The sequence below is a fragment of the Gouania willdenowi genome, chromosome 16 (genome assembly GCF_900634775.1).
Source record: "Gouania willdenowi chromosome 16, fGouWil2.1, whole genome shotgun sequence".
Lineage (NCBI taxonomy): Eukaryota > Metazoa > Chordata > Actinopteri > Blenniiformes > Gobiesocidae > Gouania > Gouania willdenowi.
In genome coordinates this window covers 3,414,868-3,434,987 of record NC_041059.1, presented here as the reverse complement: position 1 = coordinate 3,434,987, position 20,120 = coordinate 3,414,868, and the positions used below count along the sequence as shown (strand labels likewise).

The 20,120-nt window shown below is 36.0% G+C and overlaps 1 protein-coding gene across 1 annotated transcript; it reads right to left on the bottom strand.

Moving 5' to 3' along the window:
• Positions 1 to 3,582: 3,582 nt before the first annotated feature.
• On the bottom strand, positions 3,583 to 19,461 carry sh3d21 (SH3 domain containing 21). The gene is made up of 17 exons (XM_028471618.1): positions 19,294 to 19,461; positions 18,053 to 18,210; positions 17,815 to 17,872; positions 16,959 to 17,068; positions 15,683 to 15,773; positions 15,529 to 15,590; positions 15,388 to 15,427; positions 14,137 to 14,228; positions 12,471 to 12,572; positions 12,114 to 12,165; positions 9,455 to 9,505; positions 9,189 to 9,306; positions 7,037 to 7,211; positions 5,877 to 5,936; positions 5,605 to 5,801; positions 4,141 to 4,204; positions 3,583 to 4,061 (listed from the first exon to the last, which is right to left on the bottom strand). Exons 1-17 carry the CDS (start codon positions 19,295 to 19,297, stop codon positions 4,029 to 4,031), a joined length of 1,467 nt encoding a protein of 488 aa, XP_028327419.1. The 5' UTR covers positions 19,298 to 19,461; the 3' UTR covers positions 3,583 to 4,028.
• Between the last annotated feature and the right edge of the window lie 659 nt (positions 19,462 to 20,120).

Genomic DNA, 20,120 nt, shown 5'->3' with positions numbered 1-20,120 from the left:
TTTGGCCACTTTTCATCCAAATAAGCCAACTTTTGCCCATTAAATACCACTTGTTTCTTCTTCCCTACATTTAGTCTTTTTTTGGTTCACATTTTTGCCCTTTTTCACTGTTGGCCACATTTCGCCCATTGAAGTTACCCTTTGCCATTACATACCACCTGGTTCCTCTTTATTTGCCCTTTTATTGAACACTATTGACTGCTTTCGGCCCATTTTAGTCACTTTTCAGTTTTATATTGACACGTTTTTGCCACTTTTGGACCATTTTGGCCACCTGTTACCATGTCTTCCTCCACTCACTCATCAAAAAAGAAAAACGTAGCGGACCGGACCGGCCCACTTTGGGTCAACAGCCCAACAGGACAATAACCCGTATACCAGATGGCCTGTCCACCCCTGCCAATATCAAATCTTAAAATCGGACCAGTTCTCCTTTAGTTATCTTCATCAGTTCTACATTATGTATGTTTGCGCGCTTAGTCAACAGGAGTTGAATCTGGAGTGCTTCCTCCCACATGGTTTCCTCCTAATGGATGTTGTCAGTCGATGTGTCTAATGGGTTCTAAGGAGGACTGTGTTATCAACCCTTATCTCTGTGGTTCTGAATGTCTCACATACTGATACTTGCATGGAATGCAAAGGTCAAGCCCAAACTGGTTAAAATCATCCTTGTAGTAAAATGTGAGTAGCTGTCGGGCTGAAAAATGTGAAGTGCCGATGAAGACTCACAGGTGGCAAATTACTCCTTTTAGGAGGAATGTTTAGTTTGGACCACATCGCACCAGCTCCAGCCTGTTTGACAAATTGTTCTAGAGTGGTAGGATTTTTGGTAAATTAGTCAAGTGGGTCATTCCATGTTCTTTAAACAAGTTTTTGGCCAATGAAAATAGTAAAAAAGAAAGAATTTAGGTGTTAAAAGGGGAAACAATGGCATTATCAAGCAGTATGTGGCATTATTAAAACTCCAAGCTTTAGAACAGACATTGGCAACTCTAATTTTATGCGACCCCCAAAGTAAATGTACAAAATGACAGAAAAATACACAAATCAAAAGTAAGATTACATTAAAAACTACAAAGACACTAAAAGAAAAGAGAAAATGCTCCAAAAATACACAAAAATACTCTAAAAATTAACAAAACAACAACTATAATACACATAATTACTCATAAAAATATGCAAAATTACAGAAAATGACAACAAAAGTACACAAAAAGACAAAAGAAACTGACTGAAAACCCACAGTACAAACAAACAAGCAAAATGACAACACAAATACACAATATGACTCCAAAAAACACGTATTTTTACAGGAAAAATACACAGAATGACAGAAAAACACACATTTCTATAAAAACTCTTTGTTGTTAATGCTCAGATCTCTCATTATCCTAAATGCTGACGTGAATGTTGATCACGTGACCCTCTGATCAAACAAACACATTTTTGTGGCCCTACTGTCATATAAGTTGCTTACCTCTGCCTTAGAATGATCCTTATATATGGGACAAACCAGATCTTCTATAATTCTGTGTGGAACCAGGGCTGAGGCGTCAGGTTTGTCTGTTTTACAAAGACTTCTTCACATGGGTGCTTGTTCTCAGCGTTGATGGTTTTGTGGATGCTGCACAATGATATTACTGTTAGAGTTGGGGCCGTCACCAAAAATGGTGGAACCCAATGGATGTGTGCGTTTGTGCTCAAATAAAAAAAAAGTCAAAAACATGCACACACACATTTTCACTCCCTCTCTCCATTTACAGCCTCTTTAACCCCACATTCAGGTTTTTGACACCATGGAAAGAAGTTAAGCGAGGCATCAAGCTGTTGACCTCCAGCTGAAAGGCAACGTTGCAAATGCAAACCTTTGTCCCATCATTAGGCCTAAAAACATAATTTTTCACAGTTAAGCTGAAGTGTTCCTCCATTATGTGCTGCTTCCTTTTTTTTGTCGTTGCTTTTTCCCCTTTATTTTTGTTCTCTTTTTAAATAATATGTTTAGGTTTCATTTATTCATACAACTTTCAGGACATCTCATGACATGTTTCAACTGTCAGTCTTCCTCAGAGGTGTCTGCTGATTGCCTCGATGTGTCCTTATGAGTTATTTCTCAAAATTGTATTTGGCAATTGAAAATTGCCAAATACAATACAAGTCAAGATTGTGCAGTCGACCTTTTTTGGAGTCAAAATGTCAAAGTCGCGTCAAGTGTCAAAAAAATAAATTTTCCATATCTCTACGAATATTTATTGTACAAGTTTGAAGCTTACATTTATGAAAAGCTCATCTCAAGTGGAGTATTTTATTTTGTTGGACCAAAGCTGTGCGACCTACCAGTAAAAAGATTGGTAGGGGTCAAAGTTCATGATGTCACAAAAAAAAAAACTTTTTTCCTATAACTTGGTTACTGGTACCATTGAACAACATTTCCTTTCAATGTGTGACCTTTACCTTTGCTCAAGGTCATATTTAAGGTCAATGTCTTCTGTTTTTCCTGCATTATTACTTTCAATTTTGTTAGTAAAAACAAAAACCTGTCAACAAATCCAGATACAAGTTGTCATTTTTGCCAATTTTCATTGCCAAATATGTATTCGACTGGCAAATACAGGTCATTAATTAACAAAAACTGGTTAAGAATAAATAAATCACAGGACATTCAAGTATCTGTCACTTATTTCTTAAATATTGTTGATGTTTTTCAGACTTTGTCTAATTTATAACTGGAAGTGCAAACTTAGTCACATTAATGTTGAAATTGTTTGTTTCCTCGCCTAAAACCTGTGACCCAAAGTGGTCTGTATTTGGCCCCTGAACTAAAATGAGTTTGACACCCCTGATATATTCTGTTGCTTCTACATGTCGGTCTTTTTTTTACGTTTGCTTTGCCGTGTAATTGTTGTGTTTAATGCTGCTAGAAAGTCCACCATTGAACTTCACTACAAAACAGGACATGTGAACGCGCATCGACTTTAGTAACACCCCAAAACAGCTCCTGGAGCACTCCGTTTGTAAAAAAAAATCTCTGATTGGCTGAAAGGTCGTGTCCTATTCCTAGATTTCTAAAGCTCTTATTTACACTGTTCTTTCAGAACACTTTGGATCACAATATGCAAAAATGTGATGAAACCAAAAAAAAACTTACATACCACAGCTTTAAGCCAAATTATTCTCTCCTATTTTTTTTATGCTATTTTTCATGAAGGGATTCTTTGTTTGTTTACTCCCAGCCTTTCTCTGAGGGAGGATAATTATTCAGCAGAGCTTTTAAAAATAGCATGTTCCCATGGACCTTCAGCACCCGACTCCTGATAAACTCCAGATGTTTGTGCAGATGTGCTCCACCACCAGCCTGGTGCCTCTCCTACTATTGTGACAAGTATATAGTGTTGTTATCGCCGGTTCATATAAACAGTGCTTTGATCATATACTGATCCTTTTTTCTTCACTTTACTGCAAAATAATTACAAAAGATTTTTTGCTGCAAGAACAGGTTTTAACATCAACTTTATCTCATAAAACAAAGAAAACGACTGTGCTTGTATTTTATAACGTTATCATAATTCCACTCTTAAATGTATGTAATACATATACGAAGTTCTTTATCTATATTTGTTCTGTTGTGTTACAAACTGTACCCTCTATCCTGCATTAACAGAATGCCCAGGTTTTTCTCAGAGTAGGGGAACAGATACACAGTGTCCTCTAGTGGATAATAAAAGCGTTACATTCTCATAATGTAATATTACAAAACATTCAGAATGATAGAAAACAACAGAACGCCCCAAAAAATGATGTCAAAACCAAAGTAATGACAGTAGAACCTCTTAATCCCTGTTGACGTGTTATACGTGGTCACAAATTAAAAAATACATCTGAACATTTAAAAACAGCTTTTTAAAAAATGCAACAATTTGTTGTTTTAAGTTCCTCAAAGGATCTGGTTTAGGCTCTCGTGTGTTTCTTCTCACTCCACACGTTCAACAGGAGTCGATTCATCACTACAGTCCATCTTTTCTGAAATAGCATCACTGCTTGGTCTTTAAGTTCTTCACCTCATCCTGTGTGGGGAACAAAGAGAACCTGTAAGTCACGTGCGTTCTCTGCTTTCTGTGTAAACGTTTGCTAAATCAATGTGACCTGCAGTGCCAGTCGTTTGTTTCTCTCCTCCTTCAGTTCTTCTTTCACTTCCTGCATGTCTCGCCTGTTCAAATGAGATTCAAACACAGGCTGAAGTCAAATCAAAGATGCAAAATATTAAAGAACGCTGCAAAAGATATTTAATTTGACACTGTGAGGAAGCATTAAGGTTTTATATTTAATAAGAAAACAATAAATAACAATATGAAATATATAAAATAAGTTTTTCTGAAATTTGCATAAAGAACATTTGTTTTATGTCCCAAGAAAGAGAAATCTTTATACTGTTAATTAAAACAGAGATTAAATTCTTTCTTACTTTCTCACATGCAGTTATAAGTTAATGAAAATAATAAAAAGTATTTTTTTTTCATATTTCCAGAGCGTGTGAGCCAAGAACCAATGCATATATGTGACTAATCATTAGTGATGTGAACAGTCTATGTTCATAGCTCTAAGCTGATTAAATTAAAGGAAGCTGAGACATATGTTAAGTTGTTTACTGAAGGTCCAAACCACTAACTTTTTTACTATTTTGAGAAGCTGGCATGTCCACCAGATAGGATGTATAGCAGATGTTGTTGTTTATTCTGAGAGAGTAGGTGGAGCTGTATTATTATACCAAATTTCAGTTTCCTATGTGATGTAGTTCCTGAGATATTAGAAGCTGAAATGGAAGAAAAATAAAGATGCGCAAAAATCCACACATTTACACCTCACTAAAAGTATTGATCCGATCAAACTAAAATTTTACAGGGTGTTTATTTGAATAGTAATGGTACAATTTGTGAAAAACCGAATTATTTGAGACCAAAGTGCACCGTCCATTTGTTGAAATGCCAAGAAATGACTTTGCAATTTCTCACAAATTTTACTGCAAAATTCCACAAAATTACGCAAACATCTGAGAATCAGAATCAGAAAGGATTTTATTTTCCAGGTACAGTTTAGAACAGTACAAGGAATATAATATAATATAATATAACTTGGTAGTTGCAGCTGTTTTTGGCGCCATCATGTTTAGATGAGAAGTGAGATAAGAACAAAGGATAAAAACCAAACTAGGCCCTTATAGAGAGGGGCGGAGTTTGGGATCATCAAATTTGTGACGCTCCTGCAGGGACATACAGTATATTTGTCACTTAGTTCCTGGTTATTGTCGTTGCCTGTAACATTTATACATTGAAGTACAAACTAGGGCACATTAATGTAGAATTAATGTGCTTGGTTTCTCGCCAAAATTCTGCATCCCAAAAGAGATCAAACTGTTCCCTATTCACTGAAATTAATTTGACATTTGGAACATAGGACCTCATCCACGGTGATTCACCCATTAGTCAGAACAAGTCATAGAAACATCTGAGGACAGGAAAATATGGAAAATCCGGCCAATAAATTTCCTTTTCCTTCATCCTTTGAAGAGCAAAGTAAAGCAGGGTTTAGTTCCTGACCAGCAGAACTCACTCATGCCGTGTCTGAAACAGTTCCAGGGCCATCTGTAGTTCTTTGATCTCAGCCTGAAGGCTTTCAACCGTCAACCCATCTTTGTTGGTCACAGGTTCACCCTCCACTGTTATCTTGGGCGGAGTCGGTCGGGTTGGAGGCGAAGACTTGGGTGGATGCTCTGGTTTAGCTGTTGATGAAAGTGGGTTTTCTGGACCCTTCATGGGTTGGAGGGTTTTTGTTAATGAACATCTACATAAAACTATTACTGTGACATTTTAGGTGGAACCAACCTTCTGAAGTTTGTCTGTTTGGTCCTTCTTTGGTTCTGTTTCAGTCTGGTCCAGAGCGCTCTGTGATGACAAATCAGAATCAGCTCATGAGCTAAACAACAAAGTAGCATATAATAAAAATAAAAAGAAATGAAAAATAAAGCCATTTGTCCTCCTGTTTTCTATTTTATATAATGAATACATAAATGGGAATAAAAATAAACTAAGTACTTTATAGAAAAATGAGATGTGACTTTGTGAGAAAAGTATCGATACGGATGCTGTGTTGCCAGGTTGGGAATAGAGCGGTGGTTGGCAAACTTTTTCTGTTGCACCATAGTATATAGTCATCTTAAAGATCTAAATCTGTGTTTTAATCACAAATAAAATGGTTTGAAAGTGACCAAAAATGGTGGAAAAGGTGGTGAAATGGGAGTTTAAAAACCACAGAAATTGGTTAAAAGTTGCAAATTAGAGTGGACAAAAACAGACAGAAAAAGTGGTAAAAAGGGTTCAAAGTGTCAAAATTGGCTTAAAAATTGCAGAAATGGGGGAGGGGGAGTGTTTGGTAATTTAATTTAAAAAAGTAGGAACAATTAGTTTAAGCCAGCATGAAAAATTGTGATTGTGGTAAAAAAAAAAAAAACACGAAACGTGGTGAAAAGAGGTTAAAAGTGACAATAATGGGTCAACATATGCAACATTAGGTGGAAAAGTGGTGGAAAGGGTTTATTAGGGCTGCTAATGTCTTGAAAGTGGGAAAAATGTGCCAGAAAGGCATTGGGAGCAATCTACCAAAAATGTACTAAAAGAAGCAAAAACATGGCACAAAAAAGTGATTAAAACAGGTTCAAATATGGCAAGTTTGGTATATTTGCAAAAAAAAAAAAAAAGGGTAAAAAGAACCCCTGCCCTGGGGATGCGCCCCCCAGCTTTGGAACCACTGGATTAGTGTCTCAGAAGAAGGCCATGTAAACTACATGTAAACTACATTTTGGTGGATTTTGGACAGTTAATGAAGGGAGAATTATCAACTCTATCTGGCAACCCAGCTCCTGTATCCTCTGTCACATATGACACATGTGGCCCCCTAGTGGCTGGAGCAAGCACATTTCCCATAACTCAATCTGTTATTATAAGAAGTGATTAAATATAATGACTAAGCAGTAAAGGAGGCATACTGGTGCAGGTCCTGTATGGGGTCCTGATGGGGGTCTCCTCTGTGGTGGTTTGGCTCTGTTTGCTGTAGGATGACTTAACTTCTCCGTCTGCACATCGACTCCATCAAATGTGTCTCCACTTTTGTGATTGTTTGGTTTTGGTGAAGGAGGAGGAGCCGAGTCACTGCTGGTTCGACTGAAAATGTAAAAATCAAACAACAGAAGGCCAAAGATAGTGAGTGGGCTTCAAAGGGAACACACTTATCCACTTCACTTTACTGGGAGAAAATAAACAATGGCAGTTCTACTATTTAAGAACCATTAGGAATGTCAGCGCATGCAGCAACACTTTATCACACTTTCTGAAACACCAGGTTCGACAGCGAGCAGCGTGAGACAGACAGATTAAGATCGGTGCAGATGTTTGTGGTCGGGCTAAAGACTTCCAGCTGCAGCTGAACGATGAAGTGAAAGTATAAAGTGTTCTCAGAGATGTTTCCTCAACACTCTTTGTTTAACATCAGTGGCCAAATGGAAATTTCCCACAATCTTTGTGCAATGCAGTCAGAAAAACACCTACTGTACTGTTGTCTACGTCTTACAGTGTGGGAACAGCTTATGAGCTGTCATACTTTGTCTGAAAACTGTGTCCAAACAGTCAGGAGAGGAAATCTGCAGGGGGCGACAGTTCCAACTCTGCGGTTTGGTAGTCGACAATGAAGCAGAGAAGAAGAGCTCTCCTAAGGGACCTTCACTACAAAAGCCTAAATAAGGAGGAAAATCTGAGAAATCAGGTGTGACTCAATGTAAACGCTGCACGTGATTTCTTGAGAAGGTAAATGGAATAGTTCAAAGAAAATAAATGTGCAGATATCTTGTTTAGTGACATTTAATACACTAAACACATTATACATCTTTGGTACAGCTACCCTTCAAGTGTCTGTGTGTTGTTTGAGTGTTGTTTTAATTTTCAGTGAACAGGAAGTGATTGTTTAGTGTCGCTTCAATCAAAATAATCCTGTGTTTGTTAACAGACTAAAAAGGTAGATGTGAGTTATTTGAACTTGAAGGTGAATCCGAGAACATGCAGAGGTTTCTTAGCCCTGCATTAGCAGCCTCCCCAGACAAGAGATGTGTGTTTTCTTACTGCAGTGTGTGTGTGTGTGTGTGAGTGTAGACTCAGGAAACAGGAAATACGCTGCACTCATCTCCATCTGCCTGATCTGACTCATCCACTGTTTCCACTGAAGCACTAAATGCAACCTATCCCAGTGTTCTACTCTTAGAGCGCCACATAACTAGCAACTAAAAGCTTTACCATCACACAGCATTAATTCTGCTGCTGCAAAACTAATCTAAATGTTCCACATTTAGATTTACCATTTAGTTTTAATGTTAAATGTAAATCTAAATGTTTAACATTTATATTTAATATTTAGATTTAATGTTAAATCTAAATGTTAAAAATGTCAATCAGATTGTTAAATCTAAATCTAAATGTTGAATTTAAATCTAAATTATAAATGTAAATATAAATGTTAAATCTAAATGTTCAACATTTAGATTTAATATTTGGATTAATTGGTAAATCTAAATGTTAAATGTAAATCTGAATGTTCAATCTAAATATAAATGTTGAATCTAAATTATAAATGTAAATAAAAATGTAAATCTAAACGTTCAACATTTATATTTAATGTTAAATCTAAATCTAAATATTAAATCTACATGTTCAACATTTAGATTTAACATTTAGATTTACATTGACATTCAACATTTAGATTTGGGTTCAAAATTTACTTTTAGATTCAGATTTAACATTTGGATTTAGCATTTAGATTTACATTGACATTCAACATTTAGATTTGGATTCAACATTAACATTTAGATTCAGATTCAACATTTATATTCGACTTTTACATTTAGATTTAACATTTACATTAAGATTTATTTTTCATGTGTACACATTTTTAACAATGTTATAGAACATGCTGTTTTACATGAATGTTTGTCTCAAATGAAAGAAAAACGAGCTGAATGTGAGGAACGTGAGCTAAATTGTCAAAATATGTCGACTAAACATGCAGTGACCAGGGCACCACATACAGTATGTGTGTGTGTTGTGGAGCAGGAGTTTGGAGTATCAGATAGTTTAGTAGTAAAACGCACTCACTTTGGTAAAGCTTTGTTTGGTTTGATTTGAACCGCAGGTGGATTTGGTTTGTTGAGCGACGGCAGCTTGACCTTAGTCGGAGGATTGCTTCTCAGATCCTTTGACTCTGGTTTGTCATCTGTGAGGAAAGATACCATCAAAACAACAGCTCTTTGTATCCATTAAAAACACTATTTATTCTCAAAATACGATTGGAAAAAGCACGTAAAGAAGCACCGATAATCCAAAATTTAAATAAATGTGAAAATATTAGATATTGTTCATACTTTTTGTTTTCGCCAAGCCGTTTCTCTCCATTGCTGGTGCCTCAGGTTTTACTGGAGAAATGAAAAGAAATTGTAGATTATAAAAAATGGTGCTTGATGAATATGTTTTATTCTTTACACTCGTGCAGCCAATTGGTCCATTTCAGAGTAAAAGCAGATTACATTCACAATCATCATAATTTAATTGACAAATATTTTTACTTGTAACTTTTTTCAACAAAACTTTTCAATTGAAGAAAATTAGACAAAAAAAAAAGAAAAGAGAAATACTTAATTAAAAGAAATGTCAGCTTCTTAAAACTGGAATTAAACTAAATTGAATCAAAACCATAGGCATTTCTGGCAATAGATAAACAAAATAAATAAAAATAAATGCATGATAAAATAATAAAATATACTGCTATCATAAATCAACTGCATCTGGTGTTTTTGAGACAAAATTAGGTTGAAATTGTGTAAGTCTGAAGTCCCGCAGTGTGTGACGTAATAAGACAGACTGACAAGTAGTTTAATGGATTTGGAATTTCTCAACATAGTTATGCCAACTGGAGGATCGCAATTTTCTGAAATTATTTCTCATAATTTCCCGAAATTAAATAAAAATTTGTCACAAAATCAATAAAATTAGAGACTTATTGCTTGGATAATTTTCTGCGCCTTTACATACTTTATGTATCAATTACAAACTTGGGGAAATTATCATTGAAATTGCTCATTTTCCCGCCTAAAATCTTAATTTATATTTGGCCCCCTGAACTATTATTGAGTTTGACGCCCCTGCTGTAGAGGTTTTTGAATCAATGTGATTTTAGTTGACTAAAACTAGAATTTAATCAAATGACATAAAAATTTGATTACATCCACTTATAACAACTTGGTATTTAAAATAGTATCCTGTAGAATTATATATTCTTTTTTTCTGTATATTAGGCTGCTCAGAAAAATACTTGCAATCCAGTTTTATTTTTAATAAAATATAGTTAGTACATCCCTGACATGGAGTCTAATATTATATGAATACTGCTGCATGTCTAGAGGCTAATGAGAATAACTAGTGTCATAAATAACGCAGGGCGCCTACCTTATTCATCAAAGCATGGTGCAAACCTTCCCTTTTTTAAAGCTACATCCACAGAAGAAGAAGCTGGTCGACTTCTGTCTGTGAAAATCACAGATCGAGCTGCCCCCTTTTACCCCCTTGTTTTCTCCAAGACTCTCTAAGTAAGTCACATGACCAATGTAACCATCCCCCTGCTTCCTATTGTAGTCAAAGACTTCCTGCAAAGTTCTTGTCAGTGATTGTGGTGGAAAGGCTGTAACAATGTGAAGAAGATGACTAGTCATTGTTCTTGAGGTGGCAACCATTGCCCTAATTGTTTTATAGGTATTCATACTGGTAGTGGGAACCTACTCCTGCAGCAGTTTGATAAAAGCGTGGGAAACATCGAATTTGGTTTTCAAGATGCTCTTTATAAGGATCTCACTGCTTCCTTTCTACGTTCTGTACTATCATGAAAAAGTTTGCAAAATTCTATATTTTATACTGATATTATTGTTTTCTATTTTATAATGGCTTCCATGAAAGTTCATCTAGTGTCCAGGTTATGGTTTGTGATTTTCTTCATTTAAAACTAAGAAAATGACTAAGGTTGCAAAGCGACCAATCTGTGGACTTTTTCTCTATATTGGCCATAATTTCCTTGTGAACTTTAATTCCCCCTTTAATTCAGAATGAAAGTTAAATCCTCTTTAAACTGACCTTGTAAACACTTAATTTTGAATGAAAATGCCCATTCTGAATTAAACTTAAATTCGAATTAAGTGGCTAGTTTATTCAAATTTTAATTACAAATGGAATAATTCCTTGATCTTGTTTACATTTAATTCTGCTTTAAATTAATTCCGGTAGTTCTGAGCATGCTCGTCCTCTTGCGATGATGCGCTGGTGAAGACATAATCCAAGATGGCCACCGGTACTGGAGTCAAAACAGTTCATTTAATAAGAGCCTTAGAAGAGATGGATATAATGAAAAGAGCGGATGGACGGAAGAATAAACACGTGGACATCCACGGACATCGGCAAACAAAACAGACTTCATTGAAGACATGAAGCCTGGACACAGAGTTTCACTAATGATGGGCGAGTCATCATAAAGTTCTCCTTCCACATAAAACCCTGTAGATGGAGGTAGAGCAGCTGCATTAACCGCTGGCTATGATTTGCCAAAATATGGTCGTCAAAGTGAAACAGTGTGTTATTGTCGAGCTGCTGCTTCAGAAATACAATCAAAATAAAAGTATTACTTATTATGTGGTCTTCTAAGTTGTAGCCAAAAAGAAATGGTTTTGTCCAATCAGAACGCTTCTCAACACTCAGACCTAAAGGTGAATTAAATAAATGCGAATGAACGTGTTTTCCATGTAAGCCTCAATTTGGAATTACTATTTCCATGTAATACTAGGAATAGTAGTCCCATTTTAAAAAAAACAATAAAATGAATATGGTGCATAATAATGTGTTTTGTTATGCATAGATTCTCTAAAAGGCCAAACTTGTAAAAACAGTGCAGGATCACTTTAAAATTCACTCTGTGGAAAGAAACCGCCGCACTGTCGCATGATGTCAAACTGTCAAACTGTCAAACCACTGCTTTCCTACCTGGATTATTGTGGTTGACGTTCCGAGCAGGCAGTTGGCTCATGGTCTCGGGCTGGAGAAGAAGAAACAGAAAACTTAACAGGTTGGCTTGTATGACTGAATAAAGACATTTCTATTCTACAGTGTTTCCATTAGGGGGAATATCTGAGTAATTCCAAAATAGAGGATGTTTAGAAACGAGCCTGAGTCATTGAGTCAGCTGCAGCTTTTCCAACTTGGTAAAATAACAGAAAACATTTATGGTGATATGACAGTTACCATGAAGCACGCCCATGGTTTCATGGCGAAGCAGTCAGTCTCAAGCTCCAGTCCTACAAACTTCTTTAGGTTGTGAGGTTGTGTGTTGAGTTCACTTACATTCAGAGTGTCCACTGGTGGGATCACCATGACAAAGTTATCAGGAAAGAAGCCGCAACGCCCCCTCAGCTCTCCCTCCCACCATCCCTCATCGTCTGTTTCCTGCAGAAGGAGATTAAAGAGAAACATCATTCTGTCACTGGGGAGAAGAAGATTAAACTAAAGGTTGATAAAGGGTCAGCCGAAAAACATGGCTTTCTTAATATTACATTTTCCTAAAACACTGTGGAACATAACATTTGTGTCACAGATTGAAAACGTTGGGTTGAACTAAATGGAAAAGTATTGCAATAGTTTAAAGGTATTGTGGGTGGATCATCAAGACTATTGGTCCTCCTAATTGTCAATCATTCAGGTTTACGTAAGACTGTCGTACGTGCTCGTTTCTAGCTAGTGTTTAAAAGAGTCACTAACTGGGTACGGACTCAGAAGAGGAGAGTAGTGCTATGCTTTTGATTCAGATTTGACAATAATCAACCCAGTAGTTATTAGTAGAGAAGTTTATCCTAATGTAAGCTATGATTGGAGATGCAAGCCCTGGCACATGTCACGCACCGGGATCTTGCACGCTCTCTCGCACACATAATAGGCGTTCTCTCTTGGGAGCAGGTAAAGTGTTGCACGTGCATTTTTTCAAAAAATGGAGAGGGTGTATCTTAACTAAACATTTGGAAAATCCTCCTCTATACCTTTAAGTCCTACGAGGAGGAGTGAAGTTTATTTGTAAGCATTGGAAACTTTGAATCTGACAGATTAACAATGTAATGTGGGGGTTCCTCAGGGTTCTGTTCTTGGACCCCTTCTGTTTAGCCTTAATATATGGGGAGAAATTTGTCTCAAAATTATTCACAATACATCCACAATTCTCACATGTATTTTTCAGATTTTTCAGATGCATAATTTGTGTTGGAGACATTTCTGAAAAACACGTGAAAATGTAAAAAACACGTGAAAATGTAAAAAACACGTGAAAATCTAAAGAAAACATGTGAAAATGTAAAAAAACATGTGGAAAATTTAAAAAAAAAAACACACGTTACAATCTAAAAAAAAAAAAAGAAGTGAAAATTGAAAAAAAGAACTAATGAGTATCTTTGTCAGTATTGTTGAGACCAGACAAATCTCTCCCCAATGATTTGGTCACACTTGACTTGACGTTTTATACATAAGGCTGACATTACGCTGTCATTAGTATGAATAAGGTGTCATGACGGCAATGTTGGCATTTTTTGGGTTAATTGGAGGGATCTAGTGGGGTTAGGGTTAAGGTTAGGGTAACAAACAACACTTCATGACAGCCTTATTCATGCTAATAACAGGTGTCATGTCATAATAATGACAGCGTATTGTCAGCCTTAAGTTTTTACTGCTTATTTTAATGTTGTTTTTTAACTTTAATCATGTAAAGCACATTGAATTGCCTTGTGTATGAAATGTATTATACAAATGAATTGGCCTTGCCCAGAAAACACGTGTTTTGCTAACTGTTATGTCATCTTTGTCTCTCTGACTGCGTCACTGTGGGAATTTCTTGTAAGTAACACAACTGGTTTACCCAGAACAACAACCTGATACACTTGCTGGCATCATTTACTGAACCATCTGTCAGAACAATGACATCATGGTTGAATAACTGTGAAGCAATGCTGAGAAAATGTGCTCCAACCTTACGAGTGATGGTAATAACATCGCCTTTTTTCATCTCCAGCTCATCTTCTGCTTTGGCGTTATAGTCAAATAGGGCCTGGCAGTACTCGGCTGAGGAGGTATACCACCATCATCATCATCATCATCATCATAGGACGAGAAAAAGAAGCTTTTGTCAGTTATCATGACTCGTGCAAACTTTGAGGATCTCTTTCGCACGAGGCAAAGTTCAAAGAACAATCAGGACTGTTTACTGGAAACCAACACAAAGCCACACCTTTAAACGATCCACCAGGTAAAAGTACAGGAATTACAACATGTCACATATTAACAATGTGTCAGGGTATAAATAACACTACGTTGAGAATGACTAATGGCCTGTCGAGGCTATAGTTTCACTTGTTTAGATTCAAAGGAAAAATAATGTTATTTTAAATACTATGTTTTCATCTGATAATTGCTTTGGGTTTTTTTTTTTTTTTTGAAAATCATAATTATGACACTCTTAATGGTAGCACTGGATTAGTCAATATTTAATTCATATTTTTGCACTGAAAAAAGTGCATCGTAGTTTAATTTGAACAAACAAATGTTTATTTATTTATTTATTTTTCCTCAAATGGTCGACATTATTTGTTAAGTGTAAGAGCACCAAAAATATCAATTAATAATAATTCAAAAGGGGAACAAATATTGTACTTTATTTTAAAACTATTAATATAAAACAAAACAATGTATTTAATATGTTACTATATATTATGCATGTCTTCTTGTATGAATATGGATGTGCTTATCATTGTTTATTCTTGTTTATTGCCTATATTTTTTTTTAGATTTAATTGGTTAGTTTTTTATTTTCATCCCAGTTTATGAACTTTTTTGTTTTTAAAAAGTATTTCCCACATTAGTAATTATTTAAAATCTGAATAAATATGGGTTTTATATAAATTGTGGTTCATCTAAATATTGAACTGAATAAGTAGACAGTGAAAATGTGTCATTTTTCACACCAAAAAATAAAATCAAATAATAAGTCATTAATAAGTCATCGGTGTGTCTTTAGTCAACATTTAATTTATATTTTCACACCTAAAAAAGCTTAAATTTTCTGTGCTTTGTGCATCATGGTTTAATTTTAACCAACATGTTGTTCTACGTTGTAAATATTCACAGATTAGCCTGTTGCATCGCATTATTCAACATTTAAGATGCAATTATGCACAAACAAAAGCAATAATAGCGTCACTTGTGTGTGTGTTTGTGAACTTACTGTTTTTCACTTTGTTCCTCACGCTCACTTTTCGAACGATCTTTGTGAAAACAAAACAAAAAAGGATCAAAAGCCGAAGTGAAAATGAAAGTGTAAAATTACGTGGAGACGCCGTTACATGCTTTATGAATAAATACACACCTCCTGAGAGAAGACTGCGTTAGAGAGTTTGGGTCTGACTTTGCTCTCGTTGTGTTTTACCTCTGTGGAACAAAGTGTTAGAGCAACAAATGTATCAATTTTAAAAAAAAAAAAAGAAGAAGAAAAGTCTCTGAAGTGTGATTATGTCACCAACCTTTGGGAGAAACAAACACTTCTTTGACAAAATTGGAGGGAAATGCTCCCACTTTGCCGTTTTTCATTCCCATCCACCATCCATCTTCAATCTGTGGGGCGGGGTGTGGGGGGTGTACATGTTAGCGTGGTTATTCAATATGTTCATTGTGAGCTTGTGATGGAGATTAGAATTCTCAGGTAAAGAACTGGAAGCCAGTCAGACCAGTTTAAATGCATTTCAGGGAGGAATGCTACATCGGCTAGCCTTACAGTTAGCATCAGTTCATTTAAATAGTTATTGAATTACGTTAATAAGCTTGGCAAAAAGCAAACTAAACAAAAAACACAGATTACACATTTTGTGAATGAAATGAAGAATTAAAAGTAAGGACTTTAAAGAGAGTAAATGACATACTAACGTACGACTCATACTAAGTTTGACGTCATAGTTAGCATGTGGTGCGTTCACATTAGATACCAAGTACCACCTTAGAAAATACTTGGTTCTCCACCATACCACCATAATGACCAACATTAAAATACAGTAGCGTAGTAGGCCTAAGTATTCATTAAAAACAAGGCGGAGGTTTTATTTAACAAGTACTGTATATTTATTATTGTTGGCCACTGTAACATTACGCATGGTTTGAACACTAACACAGTGTTTAAATATAGGAAACCACAAGTGTTACACGTACCAAAGTTTGAGAATCAGTGAAAGAGTATGCGAGAAATACCCAGATGTATACTATATTGGACATTTTTTAAGTATGCACAGTGGGCACACTAGTCATACTCAACCGTCCCATGATGCATTGCAAGCAGAACGTAAAATGGTCCTAGGAGCTGCTTCAAGCTAAAAGTCAAACATCCCCTTTTCAAAATAAAATCCACAGAGATATTTAGCCTTAGTGTGAACAAGGTTTTTAACGCTGTAGGTTCCAAATGCATCTTGGGAAACTTGGGAGTATACTTCAGTGGGAACGCTCATCATCATAATCATATTTATAGTATATAGTAGACAGTATATACTCATTGAGTTTGTAGTGTGTAGTACGGAGGGTTTCAATATTTGGTTCAAAAGGATAAAATGAACCAGATTAAAAATAAATTACCAGTTCTGCAAAGTTGTTCCACAATTGTTTTACCTTTTTCATCATCAACTCTAGATTTTAAAACAACACACTAACAATTGAAAGCATTTTCTATAAATGTATACACAGTCACTCAGTCATTTTTGTCAGATAACCTAAGGTTTGATTTTGTTTAAGGAAAAAAGATGAATATTATTCTACCTCTCTGATGATCTCCAGAGTTTCTCCAGGTACCAGCTCCAGCTCGTCTTGAATCGTGGGCTTATAGGCGTACAGCACCTCACATCTACGGGTTTGCTTCATCTTCTTTGCTGAATGTGAACATAAACCAACGCATCATCTTTATCTAACGGTACCGTAATACTGATGAAAACCTGTTTATAAATAAAGTACCAGACCTTAAGAACACTAGTATCTGCACTTTTTTGTTTGTAATTTGGTGTTTTAGTGCCAATTTCCTTCCAAAATGCACACAATTGTAGATACATTTTACACAGAACCTACGTATATAACTCGGCAGATATGTAGCAATAATAGCCTAAGATGAAAATGTGTACATGGGTGTTTTTGAATATGCTCTATTTTTTATGGGATCCACACTGACAAACCAATGGTTCCCGCTCAAAATCAAGAAATCCAAGATGGCCGCCATCCATATTGCCTTTGGTTCTATTTGACATAGAAATATGATCTCATTGACAAAGTACAGGTTTCCAGGGTCAAGGAATTCAATGATAAATTTTAAAATACCGCAAAGTGTGCTCAGAGCAAGATCCAAGATGGCCACCATCTGTATTTCAATCTAACCATAACTTTGGTTCTGTTAGATATAGAAACATGATCTAATATACATTTTAAAAGTCAAATTATGTGGTTTTTGTGTGTGTTTGTGTGCCTTTTACATTCATATCTAAATACAGTATTTATACTAGATATATCAAATTACATTATTTGTTTTTATGCTTTTATGATGGATTATTTCTATATATTTTTGGAACAATTTGATTACAATTGTTTTTATTTGTTTCTTATTGTCATTGATGTTGGAAGTTTGTACTTGTTCTGATGCTCCGTGGCTCCCTTTGGCTGTCGCCCCTCAAATAGACTGGAATCTCCTGCAATAAATCAGAAAAAACAACAACACGAGAGTGAGGATAAACACGAACACACACACACACACACACACACACACACACACACACACACACACACACACACACACACACACACACACACACACACACACACACACACACAGCATAACGTGAACTGCATTCATAGCATTGATGTCAGACCTTAACAAAGCTGGCAGGGAAGATTCCTTTCTTGCCCCTCAGCTCCCCGTACAGCCATCCTTCGTCACTGGCCTTGGTGACACTTTTGATCACATCCCCCATCCTCACTGTGAGCTCGTCGCCCATGGTGCCCTCAAAGTCCACCAGCACCAGAACCTCTGCAGGGCAAGTAGAAACGGGGCAGAAAATGTTGGATTCCTTGCTTGCACAGAGGCTGATGTATTCAAACAGTAATCACCGCGTTTCAGAAATAAGGCGTAATGTTCAGCTACCAGGCTCCTCCCCTTTGGAACCAGCTCCCAGTCTTAGTACTGGAGGCTGCTAACCTCTCCACCTTTAAGGCTAAAGTCAAATCCTACTTATTTGCAAAAGTGTATACTGTATAATAGCGTTAACCTAACCACTAGGAACAAAGCTCTAAACCTAGAGACAGGAACTAAAAACTCAGATTTTATAGTAGAACATCAACATTACATTCAAACACAAAGGGTGATGTTATGGTTAAGATGTAGCCTCATCTCCACCACCTGACCCTTAACCTTTCAGAGGCATTCCATCAACACACAGTCCTCTAACGCAGTGGGTTTCAACTGGTCTCAACCTGGGACCCACATTTTCCCACGGTCATTCAATCACAACCCACTGTTTTTTTTTTTTGTTTTTTTTTAACCAACCAAATTTATTTTTGTGTTGAAAACACACACATATATATAATCTTTTTTTAAAAAATAAATCTATATATTTTCCAGTGCAACAGTCATTTCACAGCATGCCGGTCAAAAGAAAAGTTTCTTTCAAAATAAAAGACAAGTCCAACATGGGAGACATTAAGTATTTATTTATTTTTGACCAGCTGTCCGTGACCTACTTTTGGGTCCCGACCCGCCAGTTGAGAATCGCTGCTCTAACGGGTGCTGTCCAGACAGCTAGTGACCTCTGACCCCTGCTTACACAGCATATACACTGATGTCCAGTCCATACTCACAAATAGTGTAGCACCAGGTGTTTCCATGCAGGCAGACCTGCTAATACTGTATCATGTTTTCATATTTTGTTTTAAACAGATATGTACATTCTCTCCATGCCAAATGATGTTAACATAAACCAAAGCTGTTATTTACTTGTAACAAAACCTTGGGCTACAGCAGCAGTTCTAACATCAAGCACATAATAGATGTTTTTTTCTGCCACTCCTAAAGAAGTTTAAAAATAAGTCATAAAAAGTCATAACGCTGACTCACCCATCGTGTCTTTTATCTGTTTCTCCTTAGAAGTGAATCTGAAATCTGTTCACGATGGCAGCAAACAAGCAAACAGAGGCGTGCTGTGGTCTGAAACCAAGCAGCTTCTTCCTTCTTGTCAAACATTAAGATTGAGCAACTTTTCCTGAGGGCCAGTCATGGCATGTCTCGAGCACAGAAGTAGGATGGGTCACACGGTTCAGGAAGAAGAAACGAGAGAGAAAACCTGTGAACAGGTAGGACCAGTTTACAGTCACAGGCTCACAAAGTGGACTTTGTGATGCCTTAACAATGACTCCCCAAACAAAATAAAACAGTATTCATCAGCAAAACAAACGCATATGGATGTTCAACATAAATACACAGCTTCACTCATGTTAGATGTAAAAAAAAAAAAAAAAACAATGTTTTTTTTTTTTAAAGTACGTTAAATTTGGTTCAAAAGCTTCTGGCGAAACAATGTCGTCTCCACTTAAAGTAGCAACAATGGTCAGGATTTAAACTAATGATTATTTATTTAAACTGATTATTTATTTAATTAATTATAGCCAGGTTTTTTAGCTCATTTGGTCTTTTTTCTATTTATTTACATATATAATATAATCACACGTTTGCCAGCTATTATTATTATTAATATTTTAAAATATTCTTTCAATTCCTTTTTTATTGACCAGAAGTTCCTGTTATTGTTATGGTGGTTTTTTCTTTTTTTCCTCTTTTTCTTTATATTTTATTTACAAAACAAACAAGGTATATATGTATATATTACAGTACATCTATATATTATACATATATAATAGTGTGTTTGATTTATTGTTTCCATACCT

Bases quoted from the DNA above. Each gene is read 5' to 3' on its own strand.
- sh3d21 (XM_028471618.1), bottom strand. The intron at 15,591-15,682 runs GTTGGTGACATA...TTTGTTCCACAG, and splicing joins AGTGTTTGTTTCTCCCAAAG to AGGTAAAACACAACGAGAGC. The intron at 9,506-12,113 runs GTAGGAAAGCAG...TCATTTCTCCAG, and splicing joins CGTCAACCACAATAATCCAG to TAAAACCTGAGGCACCAGCA.